A 24889-nucleotide genomic window follows, 5' to 3' on the forward strand; every position below is an offset into this window, starting at 1 on the left:
AGAGCACACAACAAATTGATAAATGACTTGTTTTCAAATAAGTTACTTATTGTGGTTTTCATACGACAATTTGAATCTTTTTGTTGGCACTTTAGCGAGCATCATGGAATTTCACAAGTTACATTTGCTTTCGCGGGCCAAACAAATTGGTGTAGCGGGCCTGATTTGGCCCCCGGACCTTGACTTTGACACCTGTGAACTAACTGGCTAATCCGTGACATCACAGGTGTCAAAGGCAAGGCCTGGGGGCCAAATCAGGCGCGGCACATCATTTTATTCGGCCCATGAAAGCAAATCAAACTTGTGAAATGTCATATTTGCTAAAGCCTGAACCAAAATTTCAAATTGTCCCATGTAAACAACAATAATAGTCATTATTTTTGACTTCAGATTTGAAAACTAGTTATTTATTAATTTGTTGTATGCTCTGTATGGAATACGTGGAGGGGATGAAACATTCTAATGGCTACCCCAAATTCATAACGGCCCCCGACTGGAAACCGTTACTTACAACGTGGCCCATGGCAAAAAAATGAGTTTGTTACTCTTGGTCGACACCCAAAAAAAATTGAAGGTGATTTAAAAATGAGGTGACGATTATACAACGCTGAAAATTGGCGTCTTGTCTTTGGACTCGGTTGCTGTTGTGGCGGTTGGCAATTGGTACGTTTGCCAGCAGCTGCGATCGCTTGGTACGTAGCGACATTCCGAATGCCTTTCGTGCGTGGACGATGGGCAACAATCCTTTTTCTGTCACAGTTGGCCTTTTAGAAGCCGAATTGACGTTCCTTCAGTCCAGTTCTTTGGGTGGTTTGGTTTCAGGGTTGGAGGCTAAATCCGAAAGTAGTTTTATGATGATCGGCAAAAAAAACGTAATGGAGTTGTCGTGGTGAGTGTGGCGTGTCTGGTCAGCCACTCACATTGTTTATGTTCCCGCTAAGGATCAGATTCCATCTGGAACGTGCCTTGTTCCATTTCAAACAGGTCCTAATCCTCTTATGGACACAGTTGTTCCACTTATACTCGGCCACTTTGCGTCCGTGCCCGGTGCAAAAGTGCCGAAACCTCGTGGGTGCCTTTCTACCACCGCGTCCAGACGCTTTGGTTTTACCCCCCCCCCCCCCCCCTTGTGGGTGTGTGTTGGGTAAGATTGTGTTCTATCTTGTGTCACTGATCCAAGCCACCAGCTGGTCCCGGCCTGGGCTGATTTCATTTACCCCCAGAGAGGAGCCTGTTTGTGGGCAGACGTCCCATTATGGGGCTGATCCACGAGCTCTTCAAGTTACAAATTAGTCTTGTTGCCGGAACCTCTCGATACAACGCGCCGACTTAAAAAGGGTCCCTGCCGTTTTTCTTATCTCCAAAGGGAGAAGGTTAAAAGCATCAGAGGAACACCTGCCCGCTAATGCACTTTGTCGACGGGGCTGCTAGCCAGACCCCCGCGTTGTCTCGCGGGATTCAATAGCCACGCGGTTAAGCTCCGAACTGCCCCTAAAAGTCTCCGCAGGCGGTGGGTACCAGCTAGGCGGTATCAGAGCAAATGAGGTTGGAGTCTTGTTCGTGGCCGGTCAGAAGTCACTGTTGACCTTCTTTGTTTAGCAGCTGACTGAGCCTGAACTTCTTGGTTACCGCGCAGTTTCTGGGCCAGGTGATGTTTTCTTGGCGGGGTGGCAGTTTCTGGGCCAGTTGGCAGTTCTGGGCCAGTTGGCGGTTCTGGGCCACGTGGCAGTCCGAGGCCAGGTGATCTTTCTGCGCTAAGTGGCGTTTCTGGGCCATGTGGCAGTTCTGTGCCAGGTGGCGTATCTGGACCAGGGCGAGTTCGCAACTATCTATCATATCTTCCAAATGTGTAGATCTGAGGCTAACACGTGGTTAGCCTCCACGCTACATCTCACCTCATTGAAAGCATCCAAGGGCGTTTAAAAATCTTGAGAGTGAAAGTCCGGGTGAATCCCGAGGATTAGCGCCAGCCTTTCTAATCACTGAGACCGTATCTGTCATCCAGGTGCCTGTCACGCAACCTGCTGCTCTCTCTCAGACATTTGAAGTCAACAAGGAGACGCAACGCTACTCGTTGGTCGTGACAGCGATGTTTTTGAGCTTAGTGAACGTCTGCGCACAATCCCAGACTGTGAAAGCGTTTGTTTTTGATCACTTTTGCGCCATTGAGAAGTGACAATTCCGGGAGTAGACTTGAAACCGTGTTATCTTCAGAACCCGACAGTCTGTACAAGGTCAGTGTGTATTTCAATTTTGGGATGTAGAGTTTTGGGTGTAATTCATGATGTCATGTCATGAAAACCCCCCAAAAATCATCAAGTTCTCTGCTCTCTTAGCCCTCCTACTGATGATTCAGGGCAGTCTACTTTGTTTGGAATCTGTGTGAGAGACAGAGGCAGTTTCTTGGCCTCAAGTCGGGGGTGTTTGGAGTCTGTTTATGCTCTGATAAATGTTCCGTTGATGCAGGCGGCTCAGTATCTTGAATGCTTTTTGGTCTTCTGTTTTTTTTTGGGGGGGTGGGGTCCGATTGTTGTCAAATTCTTGACGCATAATGCCCCTGACCAGTTTATGATAAGTCGTCGACTGCGTCCGCTATTGTGTTTTGGTGGCAATTGAATGGACAATCTCCGGCCCCATGCCAGGATGTGGCGTCTCGATTCTGACATTTACCCTCCCCCTTTTCTGCAAGGGGCTGAAGCCGACTTTGTTGCAACCCCCCTACACCCTCAAAGACGAATGACTTTCCTTGTAAAGAAGCAGTGTACTCACAAACCGATTGGAGGCCTCTTGAATCAGGCTATTGGCCCGTTTCCATTTTTTTGTTGTTGCTCTGAGCAAACCCACAATCAATCATTCATATGCTGTGGAAATTAGGAATGGGGCTGCATAGCTTCAAAAAGATTTGACGTCGTGATGATGTTTTTGACAATATTTTCAATAATTGCTAAACGATAGATTTGTGATGGGTACTTCGGAAAATCTGCACTTTTTACTACACAGACCCCCCAAAAAAGCAGGCAGGAGGGAGGTGCAGTGTGTGTTTGAGAAATTGTATTCAATAAAGTCGGAAGGAACAAAATCTCAAGTCCCGAAATTATCAGGACAAAAAGGTCCAAAGTAGCAAACAAAACCAAAACCTGACAGATTGAAAAAAAAAAACAATGACCCGACACTGAACGGTCGCATTAGGAGTCTTTTTAACGGCCGCTGATTAAAACGAGCAACACCTGTGCAGCTGCAGGCGGGGCCCTACAGTGCCATCCGTTGGTCGCAAAGTGAAACGTGACAGCAATATTCATTTTCCTGATGGAAGTGTCAACAAAAGTGCAAATGTGGTGTCAATTTCGCAAGTGATTTGATACGTGCTGTATTATGACAGTGTGTAAATATTGCATTTGCCCCCCAGACGTTTTGCTACGACTTTGCTTTACAAATGCAGCCATTGTTGTGTCACATGACCGGCGATTCTTGGTGAACAGGTCAGAGATGAAACGCTGCAGCTGAGAATCTTGTGTTTACTGCTGGAGAGATCAAAACACATCAATTACAGGGTCATAGGTCACCAAATGCTCATTAAACATGCCCCCCCCCGACCCTGCGACCCCAAAATCAGACCTCACCATACATTTTTCACTTCTTATTCACATAATCTTATTGATGGCACCTTTTTTGATTGGGTCATTGTCCAAAATAATTAAATCAAGCTTTCATAGTGGATATAAAAAAACAAATAGATAATAATAATAATAATACATTTCATTTCTAAGCGCCTTTCAAAACGCTCAAGGTCACTTTACACTCACAGGATATGTCTTTTTCTGTGGGTGAGCAGCGGCAGCCACACGCGCCAGCGTTCACTCAACCCGGAAGCTAGCTATCTAATAGCTAGTTAATATCTAGCTCTCTAGATATCTAGCTAGACAGAATCGCTAGCTAGCAAAACAGATAGTGAATGGCTAGCTAGCTAGATAACCCGCTAATTAGTCTGATAGCTAATAGACAGAAAATAGCTAGCTAGCTAGTTAGTTAGATAGCTAATAGACAGCAAATAGATGGCATTGGAGCTAGCTTGCGTCGACTTTTGAGGAAAAAGCTGCATGAGCCACATCGCGTCCTCTCTTTGGCATCTTCCGCCATCTTGCCGACGCCACCCCCACCATTGCTTCTTCTTCCTTCCCACAATCCCTTTCTTTGATTACTATTTGGAGTAGGCCCCGAGGATAGAAGGCGGCTCACAGAATGCATTTGTGTGTGTGTGTGTGTGTGTGTGTACACAGTTGTGCGCTGTGAATGCAGCTTTGAATTTCTACTCGCACAATTCAGACTTAGCCATGGATGGCCGATTGGACAAAGTGAGGCAAGCGCTTTGATTTTGTCCCTTTTTCCCCCTTCAAGCGAGCATCTCTCAACTTTAAGAACCCTCAAAGGTTGAAGCGCAGATGCGGTCGGGTAAAAAAATGGACGTCACGCTCGCTCACCCCCCCAAAAAATAGATTTTTAACTCATCAACTCCCATTCCCGAATTTATTCAGGACTCAACTCGGAAGTAACGCACACACATTTAACTCAGAATTCAGACATTTTTAACTCAGAATTCAGACTTTTTAAACTCGAAATTCCGACTTTTAACTCGAAATTCCGACTTAACTCGTTTTGTTTTTTCTTGCTGGGGTTCCGGTAAAACACTGGTCAGACCTCTGGCAATGTTTATTTTCCCTTCCACAAGGGGCAGCATTTCCCCTTTTTTCCATGTTAGCGCTTTGTTGCAGCTTCGGCCGTTGTAAAAGCACTATATAAACCACCAATATGTATGTATTGCATTGTACGTATTTTGTACAGCCGCCCCCATTTCAAACTCTGATAACTCCAGACCTGTAGAACTTGGGAATTAACTATTTTGTTCTGATGAAAGAAGAGAATCTGTGGGCGAGGAAAGGAAATGAAGCGTAGCCAAAGAAATGGTAATCAACAATCAAAAAAAAAAAGGAATGAGCGTGATCCGGGTCTTTCCAAGAATGGAAACTGAAGGACACTTTAAGCTGAAGGTTGGACAAGAATATGGAGAATACCTATGGAAATGCTGCCCCCTCCTGGAAGGACTCGTTTATAACGCGCACCCAAACTGAGTTGTGTTTTTAGATCTAAAATTTTTCGCGTTATACTCGAATAAATACGGTAGTCCTAAAATTCAATAGTCTATAGGTCCTGCAATTTGAGTGACAATGACAAAAACCCTGGCACTGGAGTGGTCAATTTTTTTTTTGCACATGGTCTGGCAGTTAATGAGTTAAATTGAAATTTAGGGCACCCAATGCAAACCGAGTGATAGTGATTCCTCTGTGTTGAAATATGTCTGAGCCAAACTGATTATTCAACAACTGCATGTTTATGTCTAGACATCCAGAAAAGCTTCGGTCCCTAAGCAGAGCTGGATGACTTCCAGTTATTGACAATGCTTGTCGTATACACACACACACACCCTCACACACACACACACACACACACACACACGTTTTGTTGATGACCTAGCGCGGGTATTAGGAAGGGCTGATTGTGAGAAGGATGATCTCACCTCGCTCATGATTAGCTTCGGCGGAGGCTGAGGCAGACAAAGTGCAATCATGACGACATAAGTAAACATTACGCGCCTAAAAATACAAAACAAACAACAATACCCGAAAGCAAGGGTGTCAAAGTCTTTTTTTTTTTTGCCACTTTGTAGTTACGGTTTCCTCTCGGGGGCCGTTATGAATCTGAAGAAGCCATTCGAATGTTTCATCCCTTCCACATATGATATATAAAGCGCTCAACAAATTGACGAATAACTACTTTTCAAATCTGAAATCAAAAATAATGACTGTTATTTTGTTTTACATGGAACAATTTGAAAATTTGTTTTGGACTTTAGCAAGCATCATGGCATTCCATAAGTTTGATTTGCTTTTTGCGGGCCGAATAAAATGATGTGGCGGGCCAGATTTGGCCCCCGGGGCCTTGACTTTAACACCTGTGCTGTATTAGAACAAGCAACAGTTAAGAGTAGAATTCTTGCTTGTGAGAAAAGGCAATATTTTAGCAAGTTTCGTGAAATTTGCCATGTTTGATTTGCTTTTTGCGGGCCGAATAAAATGATGTGGCGGGCCAGATTTGGGCCCCGGGACCTTGACTTTGACACCTGTGGGCTATGGCATATAAATGTTCATTCTTATGGTTGAATTCGAGTTCTATTCAAATCTGGAAGGACTTTTCTTTCGGTGCCGTTGGAAGCGTTTGTCAATTTCTCAGGTCGTGATTGAAGCGTAGATGACTTTGCATGTTCTGGTTGGCCTTCATTTTATTTATGTATTTGCTTTGTTTTGGTCTGCCGTCTTCGCTTTCTGACCTCGCTCAGCTGCTCCGGCCATCTGTGCACAAACAAAATGGATGGTTGTGGTGGTGGTAGGTGGGACATTGGGGAGGGGACGAATTGTCAACGTTTTGCTACTTTAGTTTGCTAATTACACGGTAATTAATGTCAAACATGAGTAAGAGTGGAGGTGTGGGAGGGGCATAAAGAAGGACGGCGATAAATGTTTAAGGCAACCGGATGATGATGATGTGATGCCTTCCAGAAATAGGACAGTGACTTTGAGCCACGCCAGTTTAGGTCAGTGGAAAAAAGGATGATGAAACACGTCTGGATTTTAGAGTTAGGCGAACAAATAGCATCCCGTTGTGAGCTCTTTTTTTCTTTATTTTTTTCACGTTTCGTTTTTTTAGCTTCTCTTTCCCACCCGCCTCTTTATTCCCATGCTCCCCCAGGCCAAACATCTTCCTCCAACTGGCCTCCTCTTCCGTTCTCTCAACCCAGCGGCAAGCGCGCTAATGAAAGTCCACGAGAAACAGTCGTCATACGGATGCTAACGGCATACGACAGCTTTTAGCACAGATGGTTGCCCTTTATGGTGCCCTCATATGCTTCGCATCCTTTCTCTTGTCCTCAGTTGGTCGTGTGACTTGTATTTATTGGCCCACTTCGGTTTCCCGAAGACTTTTCCTACCACATCGTTTTGTCAAGACGGGCGTTATTGGCGTACATAAATTGTGAATTGTTGGTGAGAAATTGGCAACTCTTAGCGAAGAAGGCGTGCGTTACAGAGTACGAGTGCGCGAAAGATGCTTCTTCTGCTATTAAAGGTCATCTGGTATTGCTGTTTTTAAGCTAACCGTGTTTTTTTTTTGTTTTGTTTTTTTTGTCATTGTCTCTGCAGACTGAGCCCCGCGTCCAGATCTTGGGCAATCCGATTAGACCTGGACAGACCACTTCTCTAGTAGAGGACATGAAACCAGATGGGGTTATCACAGCAGCACCGGAGCCAATGGAAACTTTAGAATCTAATCCGGTCAATGAGTTCTCCCCGGCGACGGGGCAGCATCCCAGTCAGGAACCCGACGGAGCCGCGGAGGAAGCGGCCCGGGAGCCCAAAGATGCGGTCCCTCCGCAGCCACAAAAAGCCAAGGAATCCCCGTCGGCTAAGATCAGTAATAAAATCTCGGGGGACCCCAAAGCCAAGACCGTGAACAAAACGGTGCAGAAAACAAAACCCACCACCACAACCAACGTGACAAAAACCACATCTGGCTCGCGGCCCGGCACGACTTCCAACCGCCTATCCAACGGTTTGTCCAAGCCCCAAAGCAACGGTGTGACGAAGAAAACCACACCCGCCCTTGAGAAAAAGACCACCGCGCTGCTGAAAAAACCAACAACCGGTGTCACGGCCCCTCGGAATGCTGTTAAAGTAACCGAAAGAAAAATGGCATCGCCTGCCACTCAAACGGCAAAGTCCGCCGTGGGAGCCGCGTCGGCAATGAAGAAGACGACATCCGCAATGGCGAACGGTCTTAAAACCAGCACGACCACAGCGACGAAAAAGCCTGCAGGTTGGTCAAAATCTCACAAATGACAGCATTTAACGTTAAGATCTAAAATACAGTCATACCTCAGCTTACAAACTTAATTAGTTCCCAGGAAGTGTGTGTAAGGCGAAAAGTTCGTCTGCCAAACATTTCTTTCCCATAAGAAACCATTAAAAAAGGAGAATAATCCATTTCCAGGTCCCCATAAAACAAAAATTTCTACTAAATAAGGCTTAAAACTACACACAATATACCTTTTTTATGTATAATAAATGTGCTATTGTATTGTAATTAAAGAAATAAACTACTGTATAATAAAGTCATTTTAATGACCTTTATGATGGTCGTTGATGTAGTTTCCTCCTGATGATATCCGAGTGAAGTTGCCGTGCTTTCTCGACCATAATACCCTCACTCACACGGTCCCCTGCTAGCTGCTTTTCGTTAATCCAAATCAACAGAAGCTTTTCAACCTCTTCTATTGCCTGAGACCGTTGCTTAGACAAGACAGAAACACACTTAGCCACAGGTAGCAATGGTCGACTTAGCATACTGCTACTGGGAGGCTAAGTCACACAAACGCACACCTCGTTGGTGTTTTTCAATGATCTCCTTCTTAACACTGGCCCGTGGGTGGGGGGGGGGCTTTTTTCGGTCCAAAAAACGCAAAAGTATCCACTCTATAACAAACCATGTCTGCGCTGAGTGCACTCAAAGTGGGTGTTGAAAACCAGTCTGCCAGCCATTGTGGTGCTCCGTGTGTTTCCCGAAAGCTAGTTTGTATGCCAAGATTATACTCTCGCGAATTTAAAGTTCGTAAGAGGAAAAGTTCGTAAACTGCGGTATCACTGTACACGCCAGCTAGGAGGCCATTTTGTTTCTTTTTGGGCTGAATGAACTACAAACGGAAAATGCGCTACATTCACACACATGAAATGGAGTCAGTACACAAATTACACATGCAAGAGCGACCACTGCGTTTGCCCTTAATCCTGACGACCGATGAAAAGAAATGCATCTGACCTACATGGCGTACTGTACCGTACATTGTTCTTCATCGTCCTCATCATCTCGCCTCTGTTGTCACCTTCCCCTTTCTTGTTCTCCAGCTCCGAAGCCTGCCGCAGCAACTTCCACAAAATCCACCACGGCACCCAAGACCGATAAGCCTCCACTTTCCAAGACCAGGTCGGTATGACGTGACGTGAATGCCAGCTAACGGTGATGGAAAAAGGTGGAAAATAATAATAATAATAATAATAATAATAATAATACATTTCATTTCTAAGCACTTTCAAAACTCTCAAGGTCACTTTTACAGTCACAGGATAAGTTTTTCCGTGGGTGAGCAGCGGCAGCCACACGCGCCTGCGTTCACTCAACCCGGAAATAACGCAAACAGATAGCAAGATAGCTAGTTAGCGAATAGATAGCTAATAGCGAGTGAATAGATAGCATTTAGCTAGCGAATAGATACGCTCATAGCTTAACGATGATTTGTGTGTGTGTGTTTCTGTATGTGTATATATATATATATATATATATATATATATATATATATATATATATATATATATATATATATATATATATATATATATATATATATTCGGTATGTGCGGGTGAGCTCTTCCTGCCGCCTGACTGGACTAAAGTTGCATAAGAACGTAGCGTTGTGACCAAATACATTTTGGAGTGGATTGAAGAGAAAAAATAGGAGCCTTGTAGGACATTCAAGGACACAACAAGGGCGTTGCCTCCTTTATCTTTATTTCAGGCTGAAACGGGCAACTGGCCAGATTTGTATTTCGGTCATAAGGTGAATTTTTACTTGTGCTTTTATTTCCCTCCCATCCACTCGGGCGTCTCTGCGCTTATTCGTCGGGGTCTTTTTTTTCTTTCCTCGATGGTCCCTGTGGGGGTAGTTAATGTTTGCAGCCAATTCAACGGTGGCCTCCTTGTGATCTAACAAATTGCCGCTGATGTCACGGTCCGACAGTCAACGTGTGCGGTCGTCAGCTTACTCGGCGTCACTTTACGGGTCCATAAATCACCCGGGTCGTGCTTTGGGTGCGGCCCCCGTGACTGCGCAAGGCGGCGTTTGCTTTGAGGGGCAACCGCAGAGCTTATTAGCAAATGAGGGAGTGTGGTCATCACTGGGAGTCGAAAGGGGGAGGGGAAGTCCTTCTCATGACCAAGACGAGAAAACAGGAACCTTTTGCCCTGCTTTTGGTCATGTATTTTCCCGTGTATAAGGTGCACCGCAGAATAAGGCACACACCCAATGAAATGTGTTTTTTTCCCAAAGGTTTTCCATATACATGGTGACCCAAAAAGTGGCGTCCCCATGAAAATTTCAATTTTGGCTTTGATTAAAAAGCTATTTATTTCAAATTACAACCACACATTATTCAGTGTATGGAAGACCATTCACCAGAGTTTCAGCTATTTCTGTCAATTTTTAGTCCATTTATGGCTTTGTGTTCCAAGATGTCCACCATTTGGTTGCAAGCAAACCTGTACCGGTCTGACAAAATTGTCAATCACTTTTACACCCTCCTTTTTCGGGAGGGTGACCTAAAAAGATGCATCCTACCGAGTCCCTCACTGCAGCAAAATATTTATTTGACAATAAAGCTAACTTTGACTTGACCTTGACCTGAGTTTTCAACCATAATCCGTGTTAGAAAGCTGTTCGAAAACCCATTTGGTCAAAAACCTAAACATTTTCCTTTCCAATGTCTACTCTTTTTTAAAAAAAAATATTTTATCATGATTGAACATTACAAACACGCCTGCTCAAAAAGGAAGACGTGATGGGCAGGGTGCGGAGGGTCCAGTAGGATTTTTTTCCGTGCCCTTGTTTCGATTGTTGTTGTGCAAGTCCCTGAGGGTAGGATGACGGTGCCAATGATTTTTATTTTCCTGCCGTCCTAACTGTCCATTAAACGCGACACCGGCAAGTGACGTATAAGGAAGCGGAGTGGAGTCAAGTGGTGCGTTCAGGTGCGCAGGGTTTGCTCGAGAACCCATTTTCAGTTGTAAACAAAGTCATAAAAAACTTTTTTGCTCGAAAACTGAATTGGTCGAGAACGGAGACCTTGGGAAACCGAACTTTGACTGTATTTTTTTTTTTTTTTTTTTTTTTGCCCCACTCCTCACGGAGAAATCCAAGTCCAGTTCTTACTTACATCTGACCATGAACTCATTGACCCAAACCCCGTGAGATTGTCTCAAGCCTAATAGCCCTGGCAGGAGATTAGCTTAGCTTTGCGATTAACCAAATGCTGTTGGGCCAACAAGAGGGCAACGCATCACAACAACAACAACAACTTTAAGGACATCTTGTTGAATAATAACAACCGTCTTCGTTTTCGTCTTTGTCCATCCAAACTGGTTAACGGCGGCCTCCGTTACTGTTTACCAGCGTGGCCAGCGGCGTGACCGAGTTTTAAGAACCCGTCGCCATTGTTTGGTCAGGACACCTGCGGAGAAGTGAAAGCGGAGGGGAAAACAACAGTCATGATCTCATTTGGAAGGCCAGAATCATTTGACAATCAAACCCCGCCCCCCAATAAGCGCCCTCGTTCGCATGATTGCATCTTGTCCCCATGTTTCCGCTTTGGGGTGAAGATCCCGCCTTGATATATCTAGTGCTTTATTTATGTATTTAAAAATATCAGTGTCTGAAATAACGTTTGCCCCTACGCCTGGGGCATGCAACTTGTACGTCGGGCGTACAACTTACAAAACGTCTCCGCCCAGGTGGCCGACAACTTTTTCAAGAAGAAAAGGGAAAAAAAAAACGATTATTTTTTTTTTAAATCATACGTTTACTTTATTCAATAAAGCAAACCTTCGAAATCTGAATACATTATTCCGATTATTCTCATTTTAATGGTTTCCTATGGGAAATTAATGTTTAAAATACACACTCGCTGGGAACCAATGAAGTTTGTAAGCTAAGGTATCACTGTATTTATTTTTTACTATTTGTGTTTTGGATTTCACACAGAATCTGAGCGACCTGATTTCAGGCCCAAATTAGCCTTTCCGTGTCATACAGCTAAAAGCAAGCGCGATCACAAGATGAAATGGATGCCCAAAATAATGAAATGATCAACGGGAGCTCTGTTTGCAAAGATTATGCCAGTTTTCAAAGATTGAGAAACGTCTTAGAAACCGATTTTGGTCTTGCACACTGTCCCGGATTTTGTTCCATTTCATTCGTCGGAACAAGGAAGGGAGATAACGTAATCAGAGTAATATCCCTCCCCCTCCACACGCTCGCTCTTATTTCTCTTTCAGTGCTTCTCCGGCATTCTCGAAAGTGGCCGTTGCCATTTCAGATGATCCCTTTTCCTTTGATGGGCCCGTTAATCATGAGCGCTGGCCTTGAATAGTCTGCCTGCAGAAATCCATTATCCAGCCACGAAATTATTGATGTATTTATTATTGCTAATCAATGACTTCATTCGAGCACCAATGTCTTTTAATTCTGTATTCTGTATCCCCCCCCCCCCCCCTTAGGATCCGATTTGGGATTTTCCCAAATAAAACGTGAACGGCATGGCTAACGTATTGCATTTAACTCATCCACTGCCATTCACGAATTTATTTGGAAATTGAAAATATGACGTAGAGCGCATTCCCGAATATGTTCGGGTTTTGTTTTTATACTTGGGTGCCATAAAACACTGGCCATGGCCTCTGGCAATTTTTTTCCCAATATGTATGTATTGACTTTCAAAGGCGCTTATAAATACAATGTATTATTATTGTTGTTGTTATTGCATTGTATTTTGGATTCAAGCTCTGATAACTCTACACCCATATAATTTAGGAATTAACTCGTTTTTTTCTGATGAAAGAAATGAAAGAAATTTTTGTAGTCCTAAAACTCAATATTCTGTGGGTCCTGGAATTCGAGTGACAATAACAAAAACCCTGGCACTGGAGTGGACAGTTTTGCACATGTCTGGCAGTGAATGGGTTAAAATCCAAACACATTTTATGGAATTTAAATCATTGAGTCAGTCATCGCACGTTGTCGGAATGATTTAGCGTTAAAATCCGCTTTAAAATTTCTTGATTCTGGTGTTATTCCATGTCTCCAAAATTTTGTTCCAGACTGTGGTCTGTACACGGTACTTACTCATTCACCAGAGTGCTCGTCGGTGAGACATACGCTTTTCCATTTTTATTTATTCATTTTTTAATCCTTTCACGATTAAAGATTAACGTGGCTCCAGCTATCTTCTTTTTTTCCCCCCACTGTTCTCTTTCTGTCGGTGCTAACTGGAGTCTTAATTTAGAAACTGGCGGTTTGTGAAACACATACCCTGAAGACGGCACACCATTGCCTTGTCAGGGCGATTCCATGTAGGTTACTTTCCTCAGACCTGACACACAATCAGCTCCAGAGCCAGGCAGGCGAGCCTAGCATGCAGGCCGATGCACGCTGCCTCACGTGTCACTTCAACATGGGATAAATATCCAGTCCAGAAACCGAGGGGTAGGGTGTGGGGGGTAGATGCCTCTCTGGGGTACATCGTACATTCGCTTCCTGTCCCACTTAATGGTTCCTCGCTAAAGTTGTTTGCAGTTGGGCAAGAAGAAATGCCTATGTGAGCATCGATGAACTGAGTTGAAAAGGAGACAAGGAGGTTTATTTACTTCCGTAAGCCCCGCAGGGAGTAGTTTCCGGGTTAAGATCAATTTCTTTAAACTGCTTACACAAGGATTTGGGCTGATGCCACATCTGTGTCGGATAAGGTCATTTTGCGGTCGCCTGCTAAATCAACACTAATCTAATCAAATTAATTATGGTCTATCCACCACTTCAGAGGTGGAAAGTTTGACATTGTTCTTTTCTGGGATTGCACTTTCCTTTTTCAAGTCTTTCGTCACTGTTCACATTCACTTACCGCCTACAGATACTTCTGACCCCAGACGTATGCTCCCTCCATATTTCAAAATTTTTTTTTTTTTCCCCTGCAGACCCCCAACTGGCACGACCGCATCCCGTCCGACCACAGGCTCAACTCGACCATCCTCAACCATCACGACAAAGAGCGCCGCGGCCACATCCAAACCAGCCACCCCGAAAACCTCCGCCAACAGTGTTGCGACCAAATCAGCCTCATCTACTCCCTCTGCTGTCAGAACCCCTGCTTCTCAAACATCTCGAAACATAACCGCTGCAAAAAAAGGTAAAACTGCTTCCCCTTTCATGGATTTCAGAGTACCACTAAATTAGGAGTCAGCTCTGATAGGTGTCGGCAGTTCATGGCCCGGTACAAAATAGTCAGCGAGGAAAAAGGGTGGATTGTTTTTTTCCGTCTTTGTTGTGTTATTTCCCTGACATTAAACAATATTTGTTTGTTTCCCCACTAGATGTTACCAAAACCGCCATCGCAGCAGTCAAAAAGTCTGCAGACTCTCCACTCGGCCGACCCACTGCAACTCTGAAATCAACAAGATCTGAGGCGCCTAAACCAGCTTTGAAATCAGACAGTTTAGCCAAAAAGTCATCTGGAAGTAAAGTTGCAGATACAAAGGCACCAACCCGTTCCAAAACACAAGAGAATAAGTCCACGCCGTCCAAGGATATCGTAAAGACATCATTGTCCAAAACCGTGGCAAACAAGAATACTAGCGCTAAGAAGACTATAGGCAGCAGCACCCCAACACCCGTGAAACGTGGACCCAAAGCAGAAGAACCTGCTGAAACTAGAGGGGAAATTGCTGCTGCCGTTGCTGCTGCTGCAGCAATAGCTAGTGCGGCAGCTTCCATTGTCTGCTCAAATGAGCCCCAATCTCTTGCAGAAGGGACCTTGGTGGAATCTTATGGCGTAACCGCAGAGCAAATGCCTCCTCCGATCCCATCGGTACAAGGATTCATTTCAGAACCTGCTGCGGAGCCATCGCCAGAACGTGCAGAACCAAGGCAGGAACCCACACGAGAAACTGCACCAGAACCCATGAGAGAGCCATCACCACAGCCCAAACCAACACCAGAGTATATCAGAGAACCCACACCAGAATTTAGACGAGAACCTACACCAGATCCTGTTCGAGAACAAACACCAGAGCTCGTACCACAACCTACACTAGAATTTACACGAGCACCTACACCAGAGCCTATACAAGAACAAACACCAGAACCCCACCAAGAACAATCACCGGAACCTCTCAGAGAATGGTCATCAGAACCAATGGAAGAACTTACACCGGCTGCTGTTAGAGAACCTACACCAGAACATGTTCTCCAGACCACACCACAGCCCCCCCGAGATCTCACTCCAGAACCCGAACAAGATTTGAGTCCCGAACCTCTAGAAGAAATAACTTCAGATGCCTCTCAAGAGCCATCACCAGTACTAGGGCGTGCACTAACACCAGAAATTCAACAAGAAATTGTACCAGAACCAGCTAAAGTCGTACAGGATTTCCCACCAGAACCAGTACGTGAATCAAGCATTGAATCCCTTCTCGAATCAGAACCTGAGCCTCTCCGGGAGTTAACACCAGAGCCCGTGGAAGAGCAACCTCTGATTCATGCATCCAAAGTGTCTGATGAAACTGTCTGTCAGCCCACTGAGGCGCCTCACCTGGGAGCCGGATTAAGTCATGAGCCAGCTTCCAATTTTCAACAGCCAGCACAATCTGACCCTTTCAGATTTGAACAGTCTGCGAGTGACTCGGTTCCTTCCCTCGGAACGACAGTCATGTCTCCACCCTGTTCTCCACCAGTTCCTGTTTCTCAAGTCCGAGAATTTCAGGACCCCTCTGATGTCCTGAACATGCAAATCCCACCGGAGCCTTGGAACAGGACCCAGACGGTGGAGCCATATGATATTGATCCCCAGCCGTCTCACAGTATGATGAACTTCTCGACGGAGGAGTGCAATGACCAGGGCAAGGAATGGGAGACACGGAGAGATGAGGAAGAAAGAGAAGAAGATGAAGAAGAGAATCAAATGACTTCCGTTGCTCCTTCCACAGAGACATTCTGTGCGACGGCGCAGCCTCAATTTTTAAGTGCCTCAACCGCTGAGGATTTTATTTCCGGGCACATGCTGTCGCCTCATGAAAAGGAAGTAGCAGTGGAGAAGGCGGATGAAGAAATAAATGAAGATGAGGATGATGAAGATGAAGAAGATGAGGAGCAGAGGAGATTGGGCCATCATCACTCCTCCATCATCACTGATATGAGCACGTCTCAACCCTCTGAGGAGTTCCACATCAGACCTTCGGCTTTCGGCGCTTCTACCGGCTGGCACTGCGATGACTTGCTGTCTGGAATGGACTCGGAGGATGTCAGCAGTTGCACCAGCAGCCGACAGCAGGGCATTTCCGACTTCAGCAGCACCCAGCACACCGCCATCTTGGAAGGTACTCAGAGCTCGGATGCCATGATTGACTCAAGCCTCCGTGGCTCTGAAGGTGATGCTAACTTCATGGGTTCTCCCAATGTGGAAACCATGGCCAATGAAGAAGACGATGAAGAGGACGAACGTGTGGATGACATGGATTTAAGTTCTGAGAGAACGGAGGAACATCATCACGGGTTCCAGCAGCGAGAACAAGATGAAGACGAAGAGGATGAAGATGTAGAAATGCACAGCGACGGAGTCACGGAAAGCTGTGAGAATCCAGAAGACGACGACGACGACTTTAACGAGGAGGCGCTTTTAGACAACCTCAATCGCGGACATTGCCCGTCCATGATCCCTCCGACCACTTCCTGGGGTCAGACCAACCCTTTTTCTGATACCTGGGCTCAACCTCAGCCGGCTTCGTTGCGCTCTGTCTCCACCCCCAGCCCGATCTCAGATCACGGCGCGGGAGAATCTGAAAGCCCAATGCAGTCCCCCGCCCAAACTGGTTTGGACAGCGGCTCCCCTTTCTTGGCTCCTCTCTCGGGGCAGCACTTTGAGCCACAGCGGTCCTTCCATGAGTTGGACCCTTCCGTCCCTGAAGATAACCCAAATATCCTTGCCGCCGCCGCTGTGGACCTGGCCCAGTCCAGCAATCTGAGTGGTACAGCACTGGCCGCCCACAGCGGCAGCGAGACGAGCACGCCAGAAGAACTACGGGACTATGACAGCAGTTCGGGGGTGGAATCCCGCTCAGACAAACAACATACTCCGGTTCCTGCGTCCCTCCAACCTGACGTGGAGCAGGATCTGGGTATTCACCTGGAGAAAGGCGACGGAGAAGAAGAAGAGGCCGAGACTCTGCCGGCTGATGAGCTCCTGGGAACGGGACCTCCAACGGCTCCGGCATCTGCCCCCTCTTCACCTACCACCTCTGTGGACGAGGCTAGTGACACGGAGGGGGAGATGCAGATGAACGAAGCTGATGCGCCCGTGGCAATGAATGAAAATGCCGCATTTGAAAGTCCCACTCCGACATGCGATATGCCCGCTCTGGAGGAAGCTGGCGAAACACCGGCAGGAGACGTTGAGGAGGACGAAGGCGGGACCACTCCCCAGTCCGCCAATTCCGTGGCCTCATATGGCTTTGACTGCACCACCTCCAACTCCAACGCCCACTCCATGGCCGAGAGCTGCGGAAAGAGTCCCGGCATCTTCTCACTGGAAAATGAGGAGCAGCTACCGGAGGAAGCCAAGGACCCATCACTTATCAAGGAGCTGACCTTGCCACCTTCTGCCGCCGCCGCTGCCCAGGCCGAGGACCTCCTGGGTCCACCCGTGAACTTGATGCCCTTGAGTTTTCCAGAAGATAAGCAGCCCGGTTCTGATGACCGCCACTACATGCTCGGGGGGGATTCGACCACCCAGCACTTTGAGAAGGTGGATCCATTGGAGGCAAGTCTCCACCCCGGGTCCGAATCGACCAATAAAGATGACAACCAGCCATCCTACTACTCGACCATTTGTGATAAGACTGATTATCTGGAAGGTAACGTATAAGCCCCTCGCAAGTATCCACCCGGAATGCACCTTTTCCCTGCAACCCTCCACCCCTTACCTAGTGTCTGTCTTCTCTCCACTTGTGTTAGCTAGCTTAGAAGAAAACGAAAAGGAGAGCAAGATCTTAGGAAATTGATGACCAAGAAGGTGAAAACGTTGACTGTAGATTTTGAAATGAAGGCTCCTTCACTGTTATGGCCGCGCTTTTACTGTAAGTCTACAGCTTCTACTTAGCCGATGAACAAGAACTAAGATCACTTTCTTGTAGAATGTTCTTTTTGAAGTTCGGTGAAGGGTACGGACGGATCGATCCAATGTGACTGAACTTTTAAACGAAAAAAAAAAAAAACAACAACACAGAAGGAACACAATGGGACTGTATTTATCCTACTGTTTTTACCTATCAAATGTCACTGTTTTATTTTTTTTATTTGGTTATTTTTGTTATTGTTTATTTGTTTGTCTAACCCGAACCTCCCGTTTTTTGTGTACATACCCTCAGCGTTCAGCAGCGCCGTAGTGATAGTTCCGTACAGCATCGCTGTTGAACAAGTCGGTTTTAGTTCCGTCCAAATTGAGGCTAGTTATTTACGCTTCTAACTTCTAACTAAGTACGGGAGTCTTAGATTGCCGTTGATGAAGGCGAACTTTTTAATCGTGTCCGATTCTTTTGTTTGCGTAGATGGCTAAAGTGTAAAACGTGCAAGTTTCTGACAGTATTTCCGGCTTTCGATTTCCAGTGGCGAGATGGCAAAAAGCAGCTTGCAAGCACTCCTGTTGCGTCGCCGAAAAGGCTAACTGGTCTGTTGTTTGCAATTTGACCGCCGATTGCTCCTCATCTCTCTTGCGGCTTTCACAACCCGTAGTGGACGCTTAGTTAACTCTTCCAATGATATATTGCATGTTTACCTAGCAAAAAGGACTGTGTACTCTCTGATGCCATTTAAAGGACAACCGACACCATTTTTTTGTTTCCCAACTGACATCAGAAAAAACGTTTTATAGCATCTAGAATACCCAAAACACACAGACTGATATTTTTAGTCAAATGCAAAACACCAATAAAAATGACTTAAAGTTTCCCAAAACTGCTACAAATGAGCTTGAAACTGGGGAGATTCAGAAAGTCCCGCCCCCTTGTTCGTGACGTCACGCCAGGATACTCCTTCACAAACTGCCCTGCTCCAGAATCAAAACAATGGCTTCAGAGAGTTCAGATTCGGAGAAGATGCTTTCTTGTTACTCATCCAGTTATGAAAATGATTCAAATAGTTCTGAAGAGGAAAGCATAAATGTTTGCAATCGATTGAAGAAGTCCTTCCGTATCAATTTGAGGCATCTGCAAGCGATGAAACCGGTGAAGATCTGGACTCTGATGTAGCGCCCAGAAAATGCACAAGATGGCGCACAGGCTGCGTTTTGTCCATTATATGAAATGGGCTGATTTGTCCGCTGGGAATTTGTGTCAACTTACACCGTCTTTATTCGTGTTACCGCATTTGGCTGCCACACGATTCACCATTACGTTATTTATGCAGTTTTCATTCTAATTTCGCAATCAACACAGTGTTTTCAGATGAAAAAAAGTACCCAAAATGCATTTTAGTGTCACTTTCTCGGTCAGGGGCGTTCCAAATGTACCGTCACTTGGGGCGTCGTCAACAACGCAAAAACAAGACTTCATGAATATTCAGCGTGAGTCTTAAAATGTAAAATGTAGCTATATGCGGTGGAATCTTTGTAAAATACGCTGAGTAGAAGTAATTTGAAGTGATTTTACACATTATGGACGCAACCTGTCCGGAGGTGTCGGTTGTCCCTTAAAGGAATTCTGCTCTCGGTCCCTCCGTAAATGAATAGTTCACACTAGGTTGTCTTTCAAAATTCCATTAAAACATCCTTGCAAGGCATTGTTCCTGTTTCTTATTTTTATTTATTTTTTATCTCTGTCTTCCAGCAAATTATGACCCTCGTGTTTCAACCACCGTATATTTGTTTATCAGCACGTTTATTATCCCCATGGCACCGCCTCTTCCTTCCCATGGGAGTCACCGGTAAACAGGAAGTGATGCCGAATGGAATTTTGTCAGAAGGTTACCTACCCCTTGTGCCCTCCAGCATGCTTGTGCCTTTTCGACATTGAACCGTCAACGCCCAACATCACATTCAGACCTCACCCAAATTTTCAGTTTGTCCCATAAGACCAGAAATGAAAAGAATCCAAATCTTCACAGGTCTTCAGGTTTTTGAACCGTCAGCCCACCCCAAGAAATGTCCCGTCCTGGCGCAAGCCACTGGGATGCCTCTGAATGTTACTGTCCCCATTCTTGCCTTTTCCCATCCCTTGCACACTCCCGTCCTGACGTTACAGAGCCATGTCTAAAACTCACATAGAGCATGCGTCTTCTGTCTCCTGTACCCATGTCCTGTACTAGTCATACCTCAGTTCCATTATGACTGATTAGATTAAATGACATTAACCTTTATTAGTCTAGCAGTGAGGACATTCACAATTCACAGTAAACCAGGTGTGAAAACAAATCAGGGAGGCTATAACAGGCCTACACAGCAGTCGGCAAACTGTAGCCATCCGGTTTTACCAAAGTTGTCAAACCTCAGTTCTATTTATGAGTTTTATTTTTGATTGCATTAGATTAACCGTTATTAGTGTCACAGTGAGGACATTGCCAATTCACAGTAAACAAATCAGGGAGACTATCAAAGTCGCTAAACTGCAGCCATCTGGTTGTACCGCAGTGCCTTTTTTAAATACACTGACTGTACATTGTTGGCTAATTTCAATTTTCCCAGTGCAATTTTAACTCTGAGAAGAGTCCCCGTATATCTTTTTTTTGTATTGCATAGCGTGTGCAGCGAATGACCGCTGCTGCATGTGATAACAAAAAAGGGAGTCAAGCGCAAGCATTTCCATTGGTTGCCCACGTTATCATACAGATGCAGTCGCCCCTGCCGTCGAGCCATCTCAAACGCCGAAATGCCTTGCAAATATTTGTGCAATTTCTTCTAGGATATGTTGTTTTACCTGCGCGGTCTTGGTTGCTACCGTTTCATCTTATTTTTTTTCCGCGGTGTATAATAAAACAGTATGCTAAAAGCACAAAGACGCTAATCAACACGGAAATGCTTTTTCAATGAACGGGTCGTTCATATCTGCTGCTATGCAGACAGGCAGGCAGTGAAACCATAATCCTGAATGTCACTTTCCCTTGAGTTGCACCTTCTCCCCGTCAGATTTCTCTTGAACCCACGCCCCCCATTGTCCTTGCCTTTGTGCCACCCGTTCAATTTCTGCATGCATCTGACGGATGCAGAAAGTGACACTGAATGTCTCACAGGAGACAAGAAGACAGAGGATGCGGACGACTGGCTGCTTTCATGCTCCCTGGAAGACCGCCGCAACCGCAACCATTCCACCGCCGTTCCCATAGCCAACGGTCACTACCTGGCGCTGGTTCCGGGCAACAGGAGGCCCATCGACCCAACCGTGGCGGCCCAGTTGGTCCAAATCGAACATCCTTTAACCGGCAACGATGCCGCGTGCGCTTTGCGTGGCGAGCAATTGCGGAGGCTGCAGCAGCGCCAGGAGAAGCTTCGGGAAATGCAGCATCGCCAGGAACAAGAGAGGCAGAAGAGGCAGTGGTTGGAGGAGGAGAGGCTGCGGCTTGAGCAGCAGAAGCAGTTGGAGAAGCAGCGGAGGGAACTTCTTCAGCTGCAGCTTCAACAGCAGCAGCAAGAGCACCGCCAGCGCAGGCAAGTCCTGCAGTGGCAACTGGAACTGGAGCAGCAGTACCGCACGCAGCAGAAGCAGATCCAACAGCAGCAGCAGCTGAGAAGGAGTCCGACCGGAGTCACCCTCTCGCCATCTTCGGGTCTGTGCACCATCTATGAAGCCATGGAAACCAGCGACGAGGACGACGACGACGCCAGACTTGAGCAGAACGGGAACGCGCAAGGGAGGAGGGCGACGCGAGACCACCAGAGACAGCTGTGTCCGATGCCTCCGCAGGAATCGGGGTGGAATCAAAAGATAGACGTCATTCAGCAGCTGATCACCCAAACGCTGATGTTGTCTGGAAACGGAGCCTGTCCCCTCTGCTCCTCTTACCCGTGGGGTCAGGGGGGACCTTGAATCGCCTGGACAGCAGCCAGTGGCCCAACCTACTGAGGCAGTTCAGTCCTCCCGCTGCTACCGTCAGATCGGTCAGTAGCTACTCGCCGGACGACCAGGGGGCTTCCTCACCGGGAGACTGGACCGTGGTGGAGGTGGAGACCCAACACTAGTCACCCAACAACCAAGGACGTGTAAGACAAAAGACATGTTTGCTCTTTTGCACTCTAGTCATTGGTATGTTCAGCGGTAAGATTTGGGACCATCTTCTTACAATCCACGAGGTGTACAGAGTCAAAGTCAGGAGAATCGAGGTGGACCTGAAATAAAATATTTCTGTGTTTAACTTTTTTTTTTTTAATTACGATATTGTCCAACCAAATAGTGTATCGCCATCTAGTGGGTGACAGTAAAACTACACCAAGAATAAAACTAGCGACAAAACGAAGAATAGCAGGTCTGCAAACTCCAAACTAAGCATGGAGGTCGACAACCAACTCGGGTCGACTGATTTCAGTTAGTCACAGGCAGAGTGCAAAGTCTTAGAACCGACCTCATTGAACTCTTTCTCCGTTATGCCGTCGTCGACGCATCCTGAACGTTGAAAGTCATCATCGGTCATGTGACCGCAAGGATTTCTATGACGCCCCCTTTCATTTTTGACTGTGGAGGGCTTTTTGATGGATATCCAAACTACCCATATCCAGGCCTGTTAAGTCGGTCCAGAGCGTGCTTCCTCGCTGTGTTTACGATGATGCGGTATGGGGACGCCACTCCTCCAGTGTCTGTGTGTGAGTGGTCCTACTGACGCTTCTTCCGCGATGACAAATTGCACTTTTGTTTTACTTTATTATGTAAGTAGAAATATCTGGACAGGTAAGTGTTCGTCGTGTTTATCGATGTTTGTTGTGGACCACCAAAAACTCTGTGAAACTGCGATGAAACAGAACCTTGTGTCGATCAAATGGGATTATTTCCAGTCCGAAAAGGCTTTGGGTGCACTCAACAGCGTGCAGTCACTGAATGTTGCTGCGACTTCATTGGACAACGCGGATTTCACGCGGCCATCAGTCATGGAGGACTGAAGGCCTTCCTTGTCCTGTCGTTCAGGGGAGGCGACTGGAAAGAGCTTGCGAGGGTGCCGGTTGGGCGTCGGGGGTGCAGTTGTTGTCATCCCTCGCAAATTCCAAAGCTGTCGCCTCATTTCCTGGGTCGGCCAGCATTCAGGGAGTCGCCGAGGTTACCGGTGATGTCATGTTGAGGGAAGAAGGCTTTATTTGGGTTGGGACAATGCGATGTTTTGGCTAGCCAGCTGGCGAGGATGCGGCAATCTTTTTTTTTTCCCCCATAAGGACATTATGCTCTCATGGTCTGTGTAAGCTCTCAGTTATACAGGAGTGGTCCATCGATGAAAAGGTTTCTTCAGACGTCATCGTTACTTCTTTGAAGGTGTTGGATGTTTCGCTCCTCATCTGAAAAGCTTTGTCAGCCAACTAAAATTGTGCTGGTGGAGTAGTTCATTGCTATATATATATATATATATATATATATATATATATATATATATATATATATATATATATATATATATATATATATATATATATATAGGGCCAGAGCTACCAGCACAATTTTAGTTAGCTGACGAAGCTTTTTGGATGAGGAGCGAAAAGTCCGACACCTTCAAAGAAATACAGATGACAGCTGATGAAACCTTTTCAGCGATTATGCTCAGATGTTTTTTTTATGTATGCCGTCCCATTTCACCGTGTGTATAGGTTAGATCATGATTTATTATTCGTAATATAGCTGCAATACATTACGATAGTCGGTGTAAAAAAAATGGACACACCCCTGTTTAAAAGCTATGCTTTTGTTACCGATCAAATATTTCCAAACTTTTTTTCCACTGTTAATGTGACCGATATTCCAAGCTGTAAAACCCAAATGACAACATTTTTTTCACCATGTCTATTTGGGAAATTTTACGTTATTTTGCCTTGACCTTGCATTGCCGTATGAAGGTGACAGGATATTTGATATAACTATTCTATTTAATTTTACAGGTTAAAGGTCACACAAATGGAGGTATATATTTAAAAATAGATATTTATCTTGAACTTATTTTTTTTTCTATCACAGAGAGCGGCGTGAAGACATTTAACACACATTTTAATGTCTTGAAGGCTTTAACCTGATCATATATAATGAAAAAAACAGCAGCGCTACCTAAAGGCTGGATAGAACAATCCGCATATGCAAAATCATAATTACAGTATTGTAGTACACTTGATGCAGTATCGATGTAATGTGTTGTGTGTGTTCAATGTTTTTTAATGTGGGACTGCTAAATGAGGAGTTTGATCAATACTACTTAATGACTTTTAAAGGCAGCATGTACAAAAAAAATATACTGGTAGTTTTCTACGTAATTGAACAATTTATACAGCAAGTATCTTAAGTGATACAATATTTTTTGTCAGGAGTTCCTACATCTGCCATCAGAAATACACAATATTTCGCTCTAGTTTTATAGATCTATTTCAGTGCGGGTAACACAAAATATACTGTGAAATCTAAGACAATGTTGCTGAAAGCTGCTACATATGCTTATTTAGTCGTTTTAAATTTTACTAAAATCATTCCAGCTCCAACGAGCGATGAAGTACAACCAACATTCGTTTGTCATTCATGTTTTATTTAAATTATACGGCCTTCATTGCCTCGATTTCCCGGTTTTTTTTTTCTTGGCATGTTTCGTGTCTTAATGTGAGGTTTATACTGAAAATTAATTATCAGAATCGGAAATCCTTTATTCGTCCCACAATGGGGAAAATATGATGTGATTATTTGCCACTTCCGGTGTTCCGTTTGCCTCTTTGCTTTCTGTGCCAAACTGAGAAAAACCTTGTTCTGATAA

General features: G+C 45.3%; 1 protein-coding gene across 1 annotated transcript; it reads left to right on the forward strand.

Moving 5' to 3' along the window:
* The first annotated feature begins 2042 nt into the window (after positions 1-2042).
* prr36b (proline rich 36b) lies at positions 2043-23408 on the forward strand. The gene is given in 7 exon segments (XM_089019632.1): positions 2043-2234; positions 7251-7923; positions 9009-9087; positions 13900-14111; positions 14296-17829; positions 21197-21946; positions 21949-23408. Coding segments are annotated over 6 exon segments (5373 nt in total). The 5' UTR covers positions 2043-2234; positions 7251-7319; the 3' UTR covers positions 22143-23408.
* The last annotated feature ends 1481 nt before the right edge of the window (positions 23409-24889 follow it).

This window comes from Hippocampus bargibanti, linkage group LG17 (genome assembly GCF_051943395.1).
Source record: "Hippocampus bargibanti isolate YZ-2025 linkage group LG17, ASM5194339v1, whole genome shotgun sequence".
Classification (NCBI taxonomy): Eukaryota; Metazoa; Chordata; class Actinopteri; order Syngnathiformes; family Syngnathidae; genus Hippocampus; species Hippocampus bargibanti.